Raw genomic sequence first — 17,195 nt, 5'->3', positions numbered from 1 at the left:
GAAGTGGCAGGCAGTCACCTGCGGCTGCTTGGTTTACCCCGCAACCCCTGGCAGGGTGGGGGGGGGGGGGCAGGGGGGTTCTGTAAATACCGGGCCACAGGCCATAGTTTGAGGACCCCTGTTGTAGAGTATCTTTTTGTCCTGCCTTGCATTTCTACAATCTACAAATTATGCTTCTCCACATTCTGACACATGGTAGGTAGGGCAGCACTTAAAATTAGGTCAACTGACCCATGCAGCCTTGTAAAGTTCAGAAGGAAAATCAGAAGTTCACATTTCCATTTATTCATCTAGTTTTCTTAAAAGACCCTTCCTTTCTTCCTTCAGTAAGAAACTCTTCCACTTCATATTTTCTACTGGGAAACAACACAGTTCCAGGCTACTCAACCACTTTTTCTAGTCTTGGTCTGCTTTTTAAGCAGGTTGCTTTCTGCTAATGCTAACTGTAATTAAGACAAAAAATAACATGGGGATGCACGTAATTTACTTACAATACCACAGTGTTGTTTGATACAATGTACTCCAGTTCTTTGGTCCATGGATTCATGAAACTAAACCACTGACTCTTTAAAGTAATAAAAGTCCCGTTTTTCGCTCTAAATTTGTAGGAATTTGTAAATACTTTTTCTTTATTCTGCAACACTAGATAAGAAAGGAAAGTTGTAATCACCATATTTATACTTAGAAAGTTAAGAAAATTAATCTGATTTATAGCATCATAAACCCAAAGTGTTTTTGATGGCCAGAAATACAAATTAAATGCCAGAACAACTGACAAGACCCCTACTAAAATCCAACAATCTTTTCAGCAATATTATTAATCTTAAATTAAACACCAAGTACTGTGTTTCTGCAAACCACTAGTAGGGAGACTCCTGACTTGGTGAACATAATTGGTGTCTTTAATTACATGATTAGGTTCTTCAGCATTCCTTCTTCATTCTTATGAAGAACTGAAGCAGAGGGTTGAAAGAAGCATTAATATTATTCCCTTGCGACTGAAGCACTGCACCAAGATTCAAGACAACAGAAGCTTCTCCCTGCTTTTATTACAGGCTTTATGCAGGCATGTCTTAATGCAGATGCAGAAAGGGACAATGCTAAGATTGTTTAGTTTTATTAATTCTCAGCTGCTGCTTTTTTGATATTCATACAGCAGTTACATGCAGTTGTAAGTAGTCTGGGAGGACCAATTATTTTGTACCTTCTTTGTGTTTTTCAGCTAGATGATTGTGATCATCTTGATGGCAGTACTCATAACAAGAAGTTCCTAGAAGCTCTTGTGGCAGATACCCTAAAATTGCTGTTGCACTGTTAGAAATAAAAACCATGAACTACAGCGGATTCAAACAATTGCAAAGCTGTTCTCTTCAGTATCAGATAAAGCAGAAAATTAATATTCAAAGAAACAGACGCTTGTGTTCATGTTTGGGAAAAAGATACAGTATTAGTTTAGCTCTAAAACAACAGGAAATATCATTCACTGCAAATCACCCACTTGCAACGAATGGCAATTCAAAGACAAAGTAACAGTGTTTAAACATGCAAACCACATGTACACACAAAATACTTATGATCATTAGGTCTTCCCATTAGCCAGTCAGGGTACTGGTCACACATAAAGGAGTCATTAAAAAAAAAAAAAAAAAAAATCCAGTAGTTGAATTTTGCTCTGCCACTTAAAGGAATAGGTTTAAACTGACACTTGTAGATTCTTTAATATACATACAAGATGACTGAAAGCAATAAAAAGCTTCCAGTGACAATAATGAAATTCAAAATGCAAAGCAGTAACTCAGTCTCTACAACAAATTAGTCTGTTTTAGAAAGTTCAGAAAATAGGGACTTAGCTTTCAGGCCTAATAATTTGGTACCTAATTTAGATATAATGTATTTGTTCCAAATAGTAAGATCTTAAGAATTAATAATTTCTGTTTAAGTGATTATTACTTAAGTCATATGCATAGCTATGAAGCTCTAAGTTGAATTTTTTCTTTATTAATAAATAAGTATGAGTGCATTTTGACATATTTTAATCTTGCTAGCTCACCTTTTCCTGTAGGACATTACAGGAATACATTTATATTACTTTTATACATTATATACATGACTTTTATGTCTGCCAAAAAACCCAAAGCCCAAGTATTCATAGATTCAGAATGAACTGCTTCCTGTGTATAGCACCTATAAATTCTATCCTGCTTGAGATATTACAGTTCTGACAAAAAGTATTAGACAATCTAACTAGCGGTGTCACTTTCATTTTCTCTTCATTAAAGAACGAAACGCTTACCGCTGATCTACATAAACAAATTTTCCATCCATGGCAAATCGTGTAACAAATTCTGTTGCTTTGACTTTTATCTCTCCACTCTTTTGTGGAACAACATAAGGGTGTAACCTCCCAATTGCAACAAGACAGTTAAAGTTACTACTGCCTTTTTCTACATCATTTTCCTCTTCTACTCCCACCTCATTAGGAGGCCAGTTCTTCATATACCCAGTACAGTGAATGGTACAGTATTTTCTGTGATCTAATAAAAAGAAATGAAATAAGAGGCAGTTATGGTTCAAAAAGTAAATTGAATTACTTTTTTCATTCCGTTCACTGTGAGACCAGCAACTATATTTTATGCTTACCTACAACAACTGTACAAGGCTACAGAAAATATTAGAGTATATTTTACTATATTGTACTAAAGTTTTGGCTTACCTGTAGACAGCACTTCTAACTCTATGTAAGATTTAGAAAGATAGTTATAGGTGCTGGCAGTTCAAACACTTTCACAGAGAAAGTAAACCAACAGTCTGGTAACTCACAGATCACTTTAATTTACAATACATATGAAACCATATTAAGAGAAAATGAACTGAAGAGGCTCTCTGCAGCTTCCATATCAATTACCTATTGTGAACATGATCTTATGCTTATTGCAATTGCTAAAAGAATCAGTAGAGAAAACAACCCAGCTTATTTTCTATTTATCTTAGGCTTCTTAATTCCTCAGTTTTTAGAAGCCTTAAACTACAGCATATGCTGTTTATTCACTCCTATGGCTGGTAGACTTTGCTGCCTATATAACATGCAAACACCCCCACATGCATCGAGGCAGAGAGATGACATTAAGTGTCCTAGAGTAACTAACCTTCAAAAAATTGCCAACATATTCTTGATACCTGTATTATGAACAAATTACACTTTGTGTAGATTTATTTCCTGTCTGTTACAGAAAACATATATCAACTCTGTAAAATGAAAAACTGAGTTATTCTACTGTGACTCTGTCAGTCTCTCAGATTGTCGAGGTGCCTTCCCTTAATACTGCTTTCCCGAGAAACATTTATACAAGTTAAGCTCTTATCTCACCAAGTTAGTTGGCACATCAAGGGCGACTGAATTCCATTTACTTACAATTACAGACCTATTTCAAAATCTTCTATTGTATGGTATATCTCAGCAATAACAGGTTACATTGAAAAACAGAAATAGAAGGATTTCAGGGCCAAGCAACTTCACCACAGCTTTGCAAAAAACAATACTAAGGTATTAAAAGCTGGAAATTACATTTTAAAAAGATCCATTCACTGAAAGCTTGAAAAGGGTATACTGCTGTACAGGCATGGCAAAATATGAATTAAATCTAAATGACTGGAAAAATGAATGGAATGACACTGATAAATTAACTACTAAAAGAAAAAGGAAAAATCATACTTCAAAGTACACACAACACAAAGTAAATCAGAAAAGAAAGTCTGTTTACTTGCTTTTTTTTTTCTTCAGAACAGTAGATTTTGCGGGCCTTATTCACAGTTAACTTCAAGACATATGTCATTTAGTCTCATTCTTCTCATCTGCTCCAGTGCTTTCAAAAATTTCCCTGAGACTTCTAAAATTTGACTACAACAGACCTAAACAACCACTGTACCTCTGGTTCCTCTCTCCCTCTTTTCCAGGAATGAACAGGGAGGACAAAGAGTACAATTAGACTGTTTTTCAAAACATGTCTCCAGTACATATTTACACCTCTCTACGGCTACTTTGTGAAGTCAGTGGTAACTACAAGGGTCACACTAATGACTCAGACTTAAATATACCAAGTTTCAGACAGAAAGCCCCCACTTCATCTACACTCTTTGAATACCTTTCTTCTTTGGGTTGGGCAAGCACTCCTTTTCTTCTTTGACTGTGGTCCTATTACATTTTATCCGACAGAAGAAGGAACGTCGAGCACCAGAATTTAGTCGAGCCGGTCCAGCTTGAAAATCTGTGTGTACTTGCAAGCCAGCTTACAAAAATTCAGTAAAGCAGTTAAAAATTCAACAATAAAACTTCAGAATACAGGCCTTTTCTTAATTTTAGCTTCTCGTACATTCTCTTACTATCTAGCTGCCTAAATTTTGTCTTTACAATTAAAAATGGAAAAAGTCTAGTAACTTAAATAGGGCTAAGAAAATATGACTGTGTCACAGATTCCAAAATTAAGAACTAACAACTATTTTTAAACCCTTCTTGATATTCTGAATGGTATTTTGATAAATTAAATATGCTTTATAAACCTTCAACGTCTATTTGGTACAAGGAAGAACTGCAAAGATGCTTACAAAAGCCAGCTATAAAATAGTCATTAGCTGCACAGTACATAATGCTTTCCATATTAGAAATAACTGTAAACAAAATAAGATCTGTTTAAATTAGGTTTGACACTTAGCATTTTCAGAGAAGACAGTGACTCTTGATATTGAAGTATTTTATCCCATGTTCGACTACATCAGGTCTTTTTGTATTGACAAGACCTATCAAATACAAGAAAAGAAAGTAGTATGCCTGGTAGGAAGAATGTCAGACCACATCTTGGTAAATGTTTAACAATGCAAATTTACTGAACACTTATTAAGTAAAATAAATTCTTTTCTGGGCTAGCTTTTAAACTCTAAGTGCATTCTAAGCAGCAGAAAAGCATTCAAATATGTTTGGTTCATAGAAACTATCCTGCAAGGTTGTACATCCATGCGCATATGAACACATGAATACGTCCTGCATAATAATTAATTTATTAACATCTCTTTTAAAAAAATCTGAGCACATTTGAATATGACTTACTTTTCCCATCTATGAGCTTCTCCCTAGGAGAGATATCCGAAGAAGAAAGTTGTTCCTTAACTTTCGCAACATCTTTTGGATGCAAGTAATCAAACAAACTTTGTCCAATTAGACTGGCCTATTAAAAAAACCAAACAAAAAGCAAAAAACCAAAAGAAATAAGAAATTTTAGAACAGGACCCCACACATTACTTGTCTCAGAAAAACAATTTTCTACACCATTAAAGAAGTCAAATACCACAGTTACTCTAAACAACAACATTTTGCTCCACATTTAAATTGCCATTGTTTAATATTTTAATAAAAACAGGGCAGTAAAACCATAATTTGTTACTTACCCTTTGAAAACCAGCAGATTTAGCTGGATATTAAAAACAGTTCTGTAAAACCAAACGTTTAATTTATGTACATAATATGATTCCTCATCCTACCAAAGAAGGTTATGCACAAACAACTCCACTCCCAGATATGGCAGGGTAAGGAAACCGGAAAAAACATTCATGCTGCCTAATGACTCTCAGCTCTAATGTGGCTGGACAAAATGGTACCCTTGAGCCAGGTGCCACCTGGAAGCTGGGGTCAGCTCACTTCAGCACTCCTCAGTAGGGGATATTTACAGGACTCTTTCCAGCTGGGATCCATTCGACCTGATGACTTTGCTGATGCAAAGTAACTGGTCTGCTGCACTACTGTAGGCAGCACTGATTTCTGTGAGAATTTGTTTCAAAAGAATTTGGCTGCTTTTGGTTTTTCCCTTGCTTACCTTCACCACAGCAGATCAAATCAATGGGTAGAAAGGAGCTCTGTTGACAAGCAGTATTCTAGATTCAAATTGCAACTCATTTTGGACCCACGACACTTGCTATGTGATCACTGCATACATAAAGGGGAGCACTTTTCCAATAAGCCAGTCAGAAATGGGTTTAATGAAAAGCTTCTAAGAAAGCAAGATGAACGTACAGCCTCTTTCATTTGTCCAGTCCCCATCTAACCCTAATGAAAAGGGAAAATAGCCACTGGGAAAGGCTAGCTACTACTAAGTAGCCTTGTCAAAATATATAGGTCTAACAAACAGATTAGGCTGCAGGATGGATCCATAACCTAGAATGATTCCCAAATAAGCTAATAAATTCATGGGTTGTCAGTCATGTTCTCTGAAGCTCTTTGGCTGGAACAGCAAAGGTTTCATGGGTTTGGAAGTAGGTATGTCTGATGTGAGAGACTCCAAAAGGTACTTTTTAGCCCCTGAGTAAATTCAGTGTAGGAAAAAAAAAAAAGTTTCATGCTTGTTCCCATAAAATTATTCATTTCACTTTAAAAAGATATATTTAAAAAAAAATAAATAAAATAAAAAAATTATAAAGCAGTCCAGATTGGTTACCCTTCCGTTTATGAAGAAAACGAACGGAACACAAATGGTTTCAAAGTTATAGAAGTAGACAGATGGAAGCACTAACTGTTTTGGCCTCTGTTTTTGGAACAGAAGTCATAGATACATGAATAAGTTGTTATGCCTTGATTATTTATGGTAATTGTCCATGATGTTAAATGTCAACTAATAGAAGGTGCTTATACTTTTTCTATTTCTCTTATTCTATGGGTTAAGCTAACTCACACTATCTCAGTTTCCTTCAAGTTAAGAGTATATAACACAGATAGTTATTGTGGATGAGGTGTTACATAGTGCATCTGAGCATAAAGGCATTACCATGGAAAGCTTTTATTAACTTTCACTGCTGAACTACCAGTTTTCCCTGGCCCAACAAAAAAACCCAAACTCAAATCATTTCACTATTTAGAAGAAAGTCTCTTGGAGATAGAAATTAGGATATCTTCAAATTACCCCTTCCTCTCAGACTAGCAGTTTTGTTAAGGATGATCAATTGACATCCAGGGCTATTACTCAGGTCAGGAACACTGACTGTACTTGCAAATATTTTGTTCCACAATATTAAGCCTTACCTGAAAGGGATTAAATCAAAGAAGTTCCAAGAAATGATACACAAGGACTGTTTTTCAGTAACATTCAATAAAGTTTAAAATTTTCTAAGAAAATGCACATTGAAAGCAAACCAAGAAACCCAATTATAACCACCTGATCATAATTAAGTATTTTGCAAACTGATTCTGAGACAAACAGAATTTTTCCTCTGTTGCATCCAACCACAAATAGGAATCCATCTGCAGCCTGAAAATATAAAGATACTGTCTTTAAAACCATATAATATAGCATTTATATTGATGACTGCAAGGAAGAACACTTTTTAACTTGTATTTTTTAAATTAAGTAAGTTATAAATCACACCAAAAAGCAATTAATACTGCAAGGACCAAATCAGACCTTCAGCTACAGACAGCTAAAATTTCTTAAACACAGCTTTGGGAAAAAAAAAGAGATGGCTGGCTGAAAAAGAACTTAACTTGGGAGTCATCTTACAGACCTTAGCAAAATCTGTTATTACAACAAAAGAAAAAAAATAGTTGCAAATAAGAAAGGGTAAAGGGGTGTGGGTATATGATGAAGTGTGAAAACAAGACAAATTTTCTTTCAGGTATTATTTCTGCATCTTTTTCAAAGCACATCTTTAAAAGTTTAAAGTGAAAGAGAACAAACAACTGCAAGTTTATTGATGCATAATTAAAGGCATTCTCTATACTTGCATGTAGGCTTCAATATCAACGTAAGAAATTTTATGTATTAAATACACAGATTGTATAAAGATTTATTATCCCTTCAAGGGCTGCTCTCTGCCATGTTCACAAATCATTTTTGGTACCCCTTTATGAAAAAGCCTATATAGTGTACAGAATTTATAAACCAGTACTTACCAAGTACGTCAAAGCATGTGCTTGACAGAAAAGATGGGGAAGAAAGCACTCTCCAACAGAAAACCCAAGATAATGGCAAGCTTTAATAAGGACATCATTTACCTGAGTTTCCGTCCACTTACCCTAAGGATTAACTGTCGGAGCTCATCATCCTTTAAAAATGAAGGTTTATACCGGACTTCTGTATAAGAGCTAGTGGAACCTGGAAAATAGATTATTTGTACATGTCATGTCAGAAGTTATATTTTAAATTCACTTTTAACAAAGTTGTATTTTTGTATTTTATAACTTTTCTTTACAACCACAACAGCTGACTAAAAAAATATTTAAAATTCTAAATGTATTTTAAAAGCCCTCATAAACATATGCAGGCACACAACCAGTTTTTTCTTGCCTTTTACTTAGCATAAAACAAGGAAACTTCTGTCCAGATATCTTTAATGTACTGCTAGATAAATGGTATTATGAGAACTGAATTTTCTAGAAATGTTTCATAGGCCTATTTCAGAATCCTTAACATTTGCTGAATGTGAGTAATTCCAATGTTATCGTCTTTGGCATGAATAATGCTTCATTAACACTATTCATCCAACAATCCAAAAAATACTCTATTGCAGTTAAATTGAATGTCTCGCTAAATGTAGTGAGACTGACTACTTTTACTGTCCTAGCACCTGTGGCAAGTACTCTAAAATAATTATTAGCCATTAAAACATTTCCTCAAAAAATACCTAGAAAAGTTGTGGTAGACAGCAGTTGAACTTTCCAGCAAATTTCAACATTCAATGTAATTCCACATAGTATCTTGTATTTTCTTAAAGCATTTGTTTTGAAGATACATATAACAACTGTGCTGCATGGAGTCCAGTTTTCACATCCCACTTAAAATATAAATATTTGAGCTGCAGATTTCTTGTAGATGCCTGTTCAAAGTGCAAGTGCAATTACTGCCCTGCTAACTTGTCATGTCATTTCTTTACACAAAATTCTCAGCCTGCTTGGGCCAGCAGGCCTCTAGAAAATCCTTCCAACCTAAATTGTTCTAGGATTCTATTATTGTCAAGTTAGTAGCGTAATTAGTTTCCTACACTCCTTTGACTCAAGGCTAACTCAGTTCTTATTGCATATGTTTACTCATAACCAATTTTTTTTGCAGTGCAGACAAGTCTTTGATCTTTGCTTTCAGTTTACCAAATTATTACTCTGAAACAGTGCTGCCAAAAAATCTGAAATCTTGTGCGCTGCTGATAGACTATGTGATACACAACTTGTATTTGGATATAATTTTTTTAAGGAAGGAAAAACAAAAAAATCCCCAAACCTAGCAATAGCAAAAGGAGAAGAAATAATATATCCTGGTTTGGGCCAGACACTAAACCATTCACGGAGATCCATGATTACTTTCACTTTGCTAGCTGACTAATAAAAACTTTTGATAACTTTTTCTTGGTAGTCTCTAACATTTCACGTGTTTAAGACTTTGATTACATTAAAGTCATCAACCATTCTATTTAAGTATGTTTTGTCTTACAAAATTCCTTGACTACTGTTCTTGCAGGCACAAAAATAAGTTTGAAAGATGATTATGTCCAAACATATTTTTTTCTTTAGTGTTACACAACTGGGTTTGATTTTATGAAGTTATACTGTAAAAGACTTAAGCTATCACTGAAGTGAATTCTCCGTGCTCCCTACCAGTGCAACTACTTAAATCAGTTTCTTTAGGTAAGCACTAGCATAGTTTCCCATTGTTGAGGATACTTTTTTCCTAATCTCACAATGGACAAAAAACTCATTCGAAGTATGTGGTATGTTATAAATGCCTTGGCCTTCAACTTAAAGCCTTCCCAAAATTCAGTTGGTGCTTTGTTTGGCTTTTTTGTCTGTTTTGGGGTTGTTTTTTTCTTTTTAATGGTCTTCTTCCACTATGCTGTAAATTTCAAGGTCAACAGATAAACATTAAATTCCAACACAAAGGTTGACGCAATCACAAATATGGGAAAAAAACAGGACTATGAAGACCATTTGCTTCTCTATTAGCAGTATAACTGCTGGCATCAGTACAGCACCACAGTTATTACTGTTACAGAAAGAATGATGTAATGTGGAGAGATCACAGAACATGTTTCATTTGAGAGTCTGAAAATAATGAAGACAGACTTGCTTGATCATTTTAATTTTTCAAAAGAAGCAAGGAGCCACTTGATTGCAAGGCATACCCTTATCAGACAGAAAATAATCAAGACACTGAAGGGTGGCTTGTTTTCTGCTATACTAAGCAAAAAGAAGAAATCAAGTTCTGGAAGCCACAAACAGCTAAATCTAAATGAAATATAGACTTGGAACTGAATTTAGCAAGGAAATGTAGAATAAATGACCCCTGATTTATTTAACATCAAAGAAAATACACAGTATAACTCCCAACAGAACAAGGACTTTCAGGATTAGTTTCCTAAAACCCACCTTTTAAAGATTTTAAGTGTTGCACAGCCATCCGTAACACTGTAAGCTTGTCTAGCTTTCGCGCCATGGGATTGCACTGAGGTATCATAGCAGACAATTCCTCTATCAAATTATTCATTTTGTCTCTTCTTCGTTTTTCTGTTTGACTGTGAGCCTCCCTAAGAAGAAAAAAATATTAAGATGTAGAACATATGATTTTCCCCATAATATTAATCAATACAATTTTGGGAATGGAACATACCTGAAGAAGTATTACTGTACTGAAATACTACTTGTATTTGACAACTGAATTGGATTAATTTGAACAAAGCAGGAATGGTCACAACAATGATGTGAAATATTGAGGAGGAAAATATCTCAGGCAACAACTTGATTATATGTGGCAGGAAGAACAGGCTATGAAGACTTAGAGAAATTAAATTCTTCTTGTGACGCTTGACGTCCAAGTGAACAACTTGACACCTTACTGTATACCAGAGAAATTTTAATGTCATTAGGAATCACTGGAAGGTATTTCTGCTCCCTGGCCCTATCTCTGCTTGGCCTGTGTAACTAGCACAGGGGTATTCAATCTGCTACCTTTTTTTTTTTTTTTTTTTTAAGAACAGAATGCTCCCTGCACTCACTATAGCACCTCTGAACTGTTTTATGCAAACACACAACAATCTGAGATGAGCAGTGTCTTCTTACTTCATTACCTCAGACTGAAGACAGACACAAACATAAGCACTTACTGATAGCACAGTAGAAGCAACATACAGTATGTGCCCATAAGAGATGTAGTGGAAACCAAAAGAAAAAGCTATGCCTCACATGTACATTCACCACAGGTATTCCAGAAAGCTTGCCCCTTCATTCACCTGATGCAATGGTAGAAAGGGTTTCATCCTCAGTGCATACCTTGTGTCTCAGGTTTCATCTCTTGGTAAGCCTCTGTCCCAGAGCACAACCACTGAATGAGAGCTTCTCTTCTTGGGAGTTTTCATCAGAAAACCCCTTCTAAGGCACATAACAGTGCACATCGCAAATATATTTGTATTTCCAGTCACCTTTTGCTTTAATTTTTTTGTGGAATATGTTAGCTTTTCTAGTTGATCTCCTCCCCTCTAACATCCTCTAGCAGATTGAGAAAAGTTTAATTTATTCTATTCCTTCCTTACCTAGAAGACAAGCTAGCCACTCAATTAAAACAAATATTTTCCTTTCTGATTGAGGCCAAACACAGTGGTAGTTAACCAAACTGAGGGACAACAGGTTTTGGTTAACTGATCTCCAACACTCTTCCACTTCAGCGTACTGTAACAGATGGTGTTAAAGGTAATAAAGATGTAATAAAGTACACCTGGCCTGTTGAGAAAGAATAAAGTTGAGTTTTAAATACCTAGTAGTTTATTATTTCCCCCCAAAATAAATCCCTTCTCCACACAAATAATTATGGGTCATTCATCCAAGCAATTAGCTTTTTTTCTCTCTAAAGCCTTTTTAAAAATTTAATTTTATCAGTTATTCTCAGCTCTACAGGTTCACCTTTCCTTCAAGTCAGGCAGAAACAATCAATTAATATCTTGTGTATGCTCCTTGAACTGTGAACCTCATGAAGGCAGATACAAACATTTGGGAAAACAGAACAATCTTCCACATCTCTAAAAGTCAGTAAGAAATTATAGAAACCTGAACACATGGATGCAGAAGTTCAGGTGATGACTGGATAAATCAGAAGCCTTCTGTTACATTACCCAGTTACAAAGGGGAAGGAAGAAAAGCAAGTTCCCCAGTAAGTGTGAGAAAAGAACCACTGGAGGGAGATTAACTGTCAAGCAAACCTTCAAATAGTCATCTAATTATTCTTTTCCTCCAACTAATGAACCAAAACTTAAGGAAGAAAATTAACAATACAATATGAAAGTTAAAGCAATGTACAAAATAGAATCTTGATAGCAATCTGAGATACTCAGTAAAGTAGAATCAATTTTGGAGTAAAACCTGTAAATATGCTTTGGAACACTTTCTTCAGTTTTATTTAAATTACAGGAACACTTGATAATGATCAGTTAGCATGCTGTATATGATAATGATTAGTTAGCATGCTGTATAAATAATGCTTTTAACAACAAAGTGGTTTATGTATTTCTGCTTTGACATCTCTGCTCCCATGACAAATGAAAGACACATTTTTAAAACAATACAAAACAAGTCTATTTTTACTAAGTGGCTTGTCTATAGTTTAAAATACTTGTTTGGATGAATCATGACTGCAATCATTCACACAGTATTTAAATTCTTACAAGTGCTTTATTTGAATTTCAATTTGGATTCAGGAAAGTTGTGAATTCAAAGTGCAATGGCAAACCTTGAATAATTCCCTATACAAAGCTTCTTCCAGAACAAGAATTCTTTGTCATGGTTTAGCTGAACCCATTTTCATATGGGATAAATTTTTAGTACCTCCAAGTGTAGACAAATCTAGAAAAAACAATTCTGAAATTCATACAGATTGAGGATCAGCTCCTCCCTTCACATATGACTTGAGCATACTGCATTTAATTCTCACCTTGAAAATTTTAACCTCAGGGTTTTGCTAAACCATCTGAAATATTCTGCAACACAACTTTCATTAAAACTAGTAGAAAATAAAATCCTCAATGAGGCTCTAAAAATTCCCATACATTCGGGAGGGAAAGAAAAAAAAATTACTGTTAAATATTTGACAGTTTTAATGAATGTTACTAACTTTTACTATTGTAAATCCTAGCATTTACTAGCAAGATGTACTTTTATTGTAAATTAGTACCTGAAATCTTTTATTTTAACGTGTTCTTCATCTTCACTCCTAGAGAAAACAAGATATAAAATTTTACATTGCATATTTAATACTAGGCACTTCTATTCCTCCCATGAATTCAAGAAGATATAGAAAATGCTACAAATTTACCATGGCTTTAACAAAAGCAACCGATAAAAATTCATGAAACAAAACCTACCTAGCAAGTGATACATAATAGAAAGAGACCAAAACATAGGTTCCAATATTCACAGTTATGCGAACATATTAAGGGGATATTTCAAAATTACAGGGCTATTTTTATTCTGGAGAAAACAACATTAATGGAACATTCAAGTAACTTAAGTATAGGCTTGATTTTATCTAGAATTTTGCAAGAGATCATCTATTCATGTTTTTATTTCCAAAATATTATTGTCAAATGATGAAAAAAGCAACCCTAGCCTAGACTGGGCCTAAAACACAAGACAATTATAGGGCTTATATCACAGTAATACTTTGCAGCAGGAAAATATGAAGGATTATTCAAACAAGAGAAGATAAAAAATCATTGCCCCAAGATCACTGTATTCTTCACCACCAGCTATTAAGAATTTCAGAACGTGGCCTAATAGTTATCTAATCAATCCAGTATGAGCGATTTGGTACTCGTAGAGAGGCAGTTCCCATACAAATACTGGCTATTATTTTCTTCAAAAGAAAAACTGATACAAATATTTTTAATCTTTCTACAGCAGTTCTTCAACTTTTAATTCAGCAGTGGAAACATCTTAAGCTTTGTCTAACTCTGAATTCCATTCCAGAGGAGAGACCTGCTAGCCTATGAGCATTTTAGAAGAAGCAGATGTTGAATCAGAATCAGTCAGCAGTTGTCTCCTGTGAGGAAACAGAAGTAGGAAGGAGAAGGACAGTTGAAGATTACGGCTTTAGGAAAGACTGCAAAAGCTGCTTCCACCTATAACTAAGTGCTGACCCCAGCAAGGATCCAGCAGCCAGAGCAAAGTTAACACACAGATCAGAGATCCAGCTCTTCAACCTGGGATTTCACTGGAACACAAGAATTTTCTAGGCAGTCTGATAAACCCAAAGACAGGAGGTAGGCTGGGCTCACAAGACCCTAGGGCTTTTCTTCAGTGAAACTGTTTTAGATTTAGATGAGCTGGCAATAACTAATATTTTTCCTTTATTTTAAAATAAACTTTTATCAGGAATGTGCATATACTTTGCACTCCAACAGAAGTTACACTGTCTGACCCTAAGAGCAGTAGCAGTAAGGAGAAGCCAGACCAACTGCAATGCAGCACACAGCCTGTTAACTAATTCTCCTTCTCCCTCAGAAGCCCCACTTGGGGAAGAAACTAGAACAAATTTGCTGCCCAGGCAATCAGTCACAGCCTTCAAAGGACTTATATAGCCTCTGTCCTAACAGCTGTGTTGTTACTGATATAAATAGCTAGATTAAAACTACCTTGACTATGTGAATATAAGATGAAATTCTGCTTCATGGCTATAACGTAATATAATATATACTTAAAATAATATAATACTTAATTGGTATTAGAAAGAACAGAACCTGTATTAATCAGGGGAAAAAAAAGGAATACCAGCTTTTCTTCTATTTTCCTCAATTAATATATTATACATAGTTCCCCATTTCTTCTAAAATGGAAGCAGAGGTTTTAAAGACAGAGGAGAATTATTTTTAGTTACACTTTTCCATCATGAGCACCATGGAAAAAAATCCACAAAGAAACAATTTTTCCCCAAAGATTTTCACACAATCCCACAAGCCATGTACCAAACACTGACTACCCTGCAGAAAGGGATCTGGGGGTCCTGGCTGTCAGCAGGCTCAGCATGACTCAGCAGCATGTCCTGGCAGCCAAGGTGGTAAACCACATCTGGAGCGCAAAGACAGCATAACCAGCTGGTCAGAGGTGATTACCCCGCTGTATTCAGTGTTGGTGCAGCCTCTCCTTGAATACCGCATGCAATTCTAGGCCCCACTATTTAAGCAGGATGTGAAGGTCCTTGAATGCATCCAGAAGAGAGCAGCAAAGCTGGTGAAAGGGCTGGAAAGATTGTCCTATGTGGAGCGGCTAAGGACTCTAGGTTTGTCTAGGCTGGAGAAAAGGATGCTGAGGTGACCTCATTGCTCTACAGCTTCCTGGGGAAGCGAAGCAGAGAGGGAGGTGCTGATCTCTTCTCCCTGGTAATCCAGTGAGACAGGACATATGGGAATGGTTCAAAGCTGCGGCGGGGGAGGTTTAGACTGGACATTAGGAAGCATCACTTTATCGAGAAGGTGGTCTAACACTGGAACAGGATTCATAGAGAGGTGGCCAAAGCCGCAAGACTGTCAGTGCTTGGATAACGCCCTTAGCGACACGCTTTAAGTTTTGGTCAGCCCTGAAGTGGTCAGGCAGTTGGACTAGATGATTACTCTAGGTGCCTTCCAACTGAAATATTCTATTTTATATAAAAAGAACACTGCACAGCTACATATAAACAAATACGTTGTCCAGGTAAGGTATCCTGGTGCAGAAAAGAAATCACATTAAAGTGATCATCCAATTAATAACTATGCCATCACATCTATACAAAACAGGTTTACTTATGCTGCACAGCCAATCTTAACTCTGGTTTGCCACCTTGTAATAGCATTCTTTTAACATAGTTGTGGTAGCTCTATTTTAAAAAGCACCTGGCAACATTAAAAACAAAAAATGTTTACAGGTACCAGTCAGAGAAAAGTAGGAGACCTTCACCGCCCTAGTCTCCTCATTTAACTGTTGCTCTTCATTCACTCCCATTCTTACCTTAAATTCAATACTAACGAGTCTGGTAAAGTCGTAAGCAAAGGGGAGTGTATTCTTAGAAAGCAGTATCAGAAAACCTTAACATTGGATAACATTGGATTTGCCTATCCATCCTGTTAAATTAGCTACGTTTATCACCTTGTGCTGTACAAAGACCGGCACTTAAAGCATTCCTTAAGGCAAACCACACAGCTCATCTAGCCAAACAGGAAAATGCAACATACTGATAGCACCGAAAACAGAAATGGATTCATTTATAAATAAATACCTTTTCTGAGCATCACCATCAGCTTCAACTGCATCCCTGCAGAAACAGGTAACAAAGTAAGCAAAGTATAGTTTGAAGCACAAAAAGATGACTTGATATACCCAATGAAAAAAGGTCACCAAACAATTTCAGCGGAAGCCCCACTTGGTTCGTTATTTTCAGCAAGATCATTAGGTTTTAGAAACTAAGGACTAGTTCTTATAGAACAATACTTTTGCAATTAGTGTTTCAACTTGGACATAATTTTTTTTAAAAAACAAAAGTTTCACGAAATCAGAGAAAGATCCAAACTTCATGGAAACATTATTCATGAACCAGCACTTTTACTGAACAGATAAAAATCAACAAGTGCTACTGAAAAAGACTGGAGAATTTATTTTTTCAGAAGTGAATGTATTTCTGGAGTTTTCTGTGATCTACAAGATAACACTTGAATCTCCAAGTTGACAATTATATCAACATCCACAGTGTAGCTACATTCTGTACATCAATGGACTATATATGGAAGAAGCAGTGATTACAGAGAATTGCTTTAATAATCACAAATACATGCAAATTTCCTACCTCCTCCTCCTCTTTGAAACATAGATTTACCATGCTAGTTCGGAGATATTTGTAATGCACTAGATGTGCACACTGAGTTGTGTCCCTTACTTCTGGATGATTAATAGAGGTTTGAATAGATCACTTTTAACAAATCTTTTTTTCTATGTAAATGATTATTTGGTTAACTGGCATCTGTTTAGCAGTTATAAAACAGGAGAAAACAGTTAACAGTGTGATCTCAGTAGTCAAGTATGACCCACTTAAAAAGACTGAGCGCTACTGTAGGACAGTCCTCATTTTTAGGTCACAGGTCTGTCTGGACATTTAGTGAATGGCTACCCTGGTCACTGAAGAAGCAGTTCTGATTCCACAGTTCTAGATCAAAGG

At 35.7% G+C, this 17,195-nt stretch overlaps 1 protein-coding gene across 5 annotated transcripts in view; it reads right to left on the bottom strand.

Annotated features, from left to right (window-relative positions):
• Positions 1-17,195, bottom strand: part of BMAL2 (basic helix-loop-helix ARNT like 2) — a 37,344-nt gene that overhangs the window by 11,260 nt on the left and 8,889 nt on the right. For 4 of the 5 annotated variants that reach the window (XM_055807474.1, XM_055807475.1, XM_027789374.2 and 1 more), the window contains exons 3-12: positions 16,263-16,298; positions 13,185-13,223; positions 10,394-10,551; positions 8,053-8,132; positions 7,197-7,289; positions 5,102-5,219; positions 4,143-4,286; positions 2,294-2,534; positions 1,205-1,311; positions 492-642 (exon numbers count right to left, since the gene is read on the bottom strand). In XM_055807474.1, coding sequence (XP_055663449.1) covers positions 492-642; positions 1,205-1,311; positions 2,294-2,534; positions 4,143-4,286; positions 5,102-5,219; positions 7,197-7,289; positions 8,053-8,132; positions 10,394-10,551; positions 13,185-13,223; positions 16,263-16,298 — 1,167 coding nt within the window. Of the gene's footprint in view, positions 1-491; positions 643-1,204; positions 1,312-2,293; positions 2,535-4,142; positions 4,287-5,101; positions 5,220-7,196; positions 7,290-8,052; positions 8,133-10,393; positions 10,552-11,553; positions 11,741-13,184; positions 13,224-16,262; positions 16,299-17,195 lie in introns of those variants that run through there. The other variant, XM_027789375.2, reaches the window with a different exon arrangement.

Source organism: Falco peregrinus, chromosome 6, assembly GCF_023634155.1.
Source record: "Falco peregrinus isolate bFalPer1 chromosome 6, bFalPer1.pri, whole genome shotgun sequence".
NCBI lineage: Eukaryota > Metazoa > Chordata > Aves > Falconiformes > Falconidae > Falco > Falco peregrinus.
The sequence above is the reverse complement of the archived record's forward strand: the minus strand, read 5'-3'. Positions and strand labels throughout refer to the sequence as shown.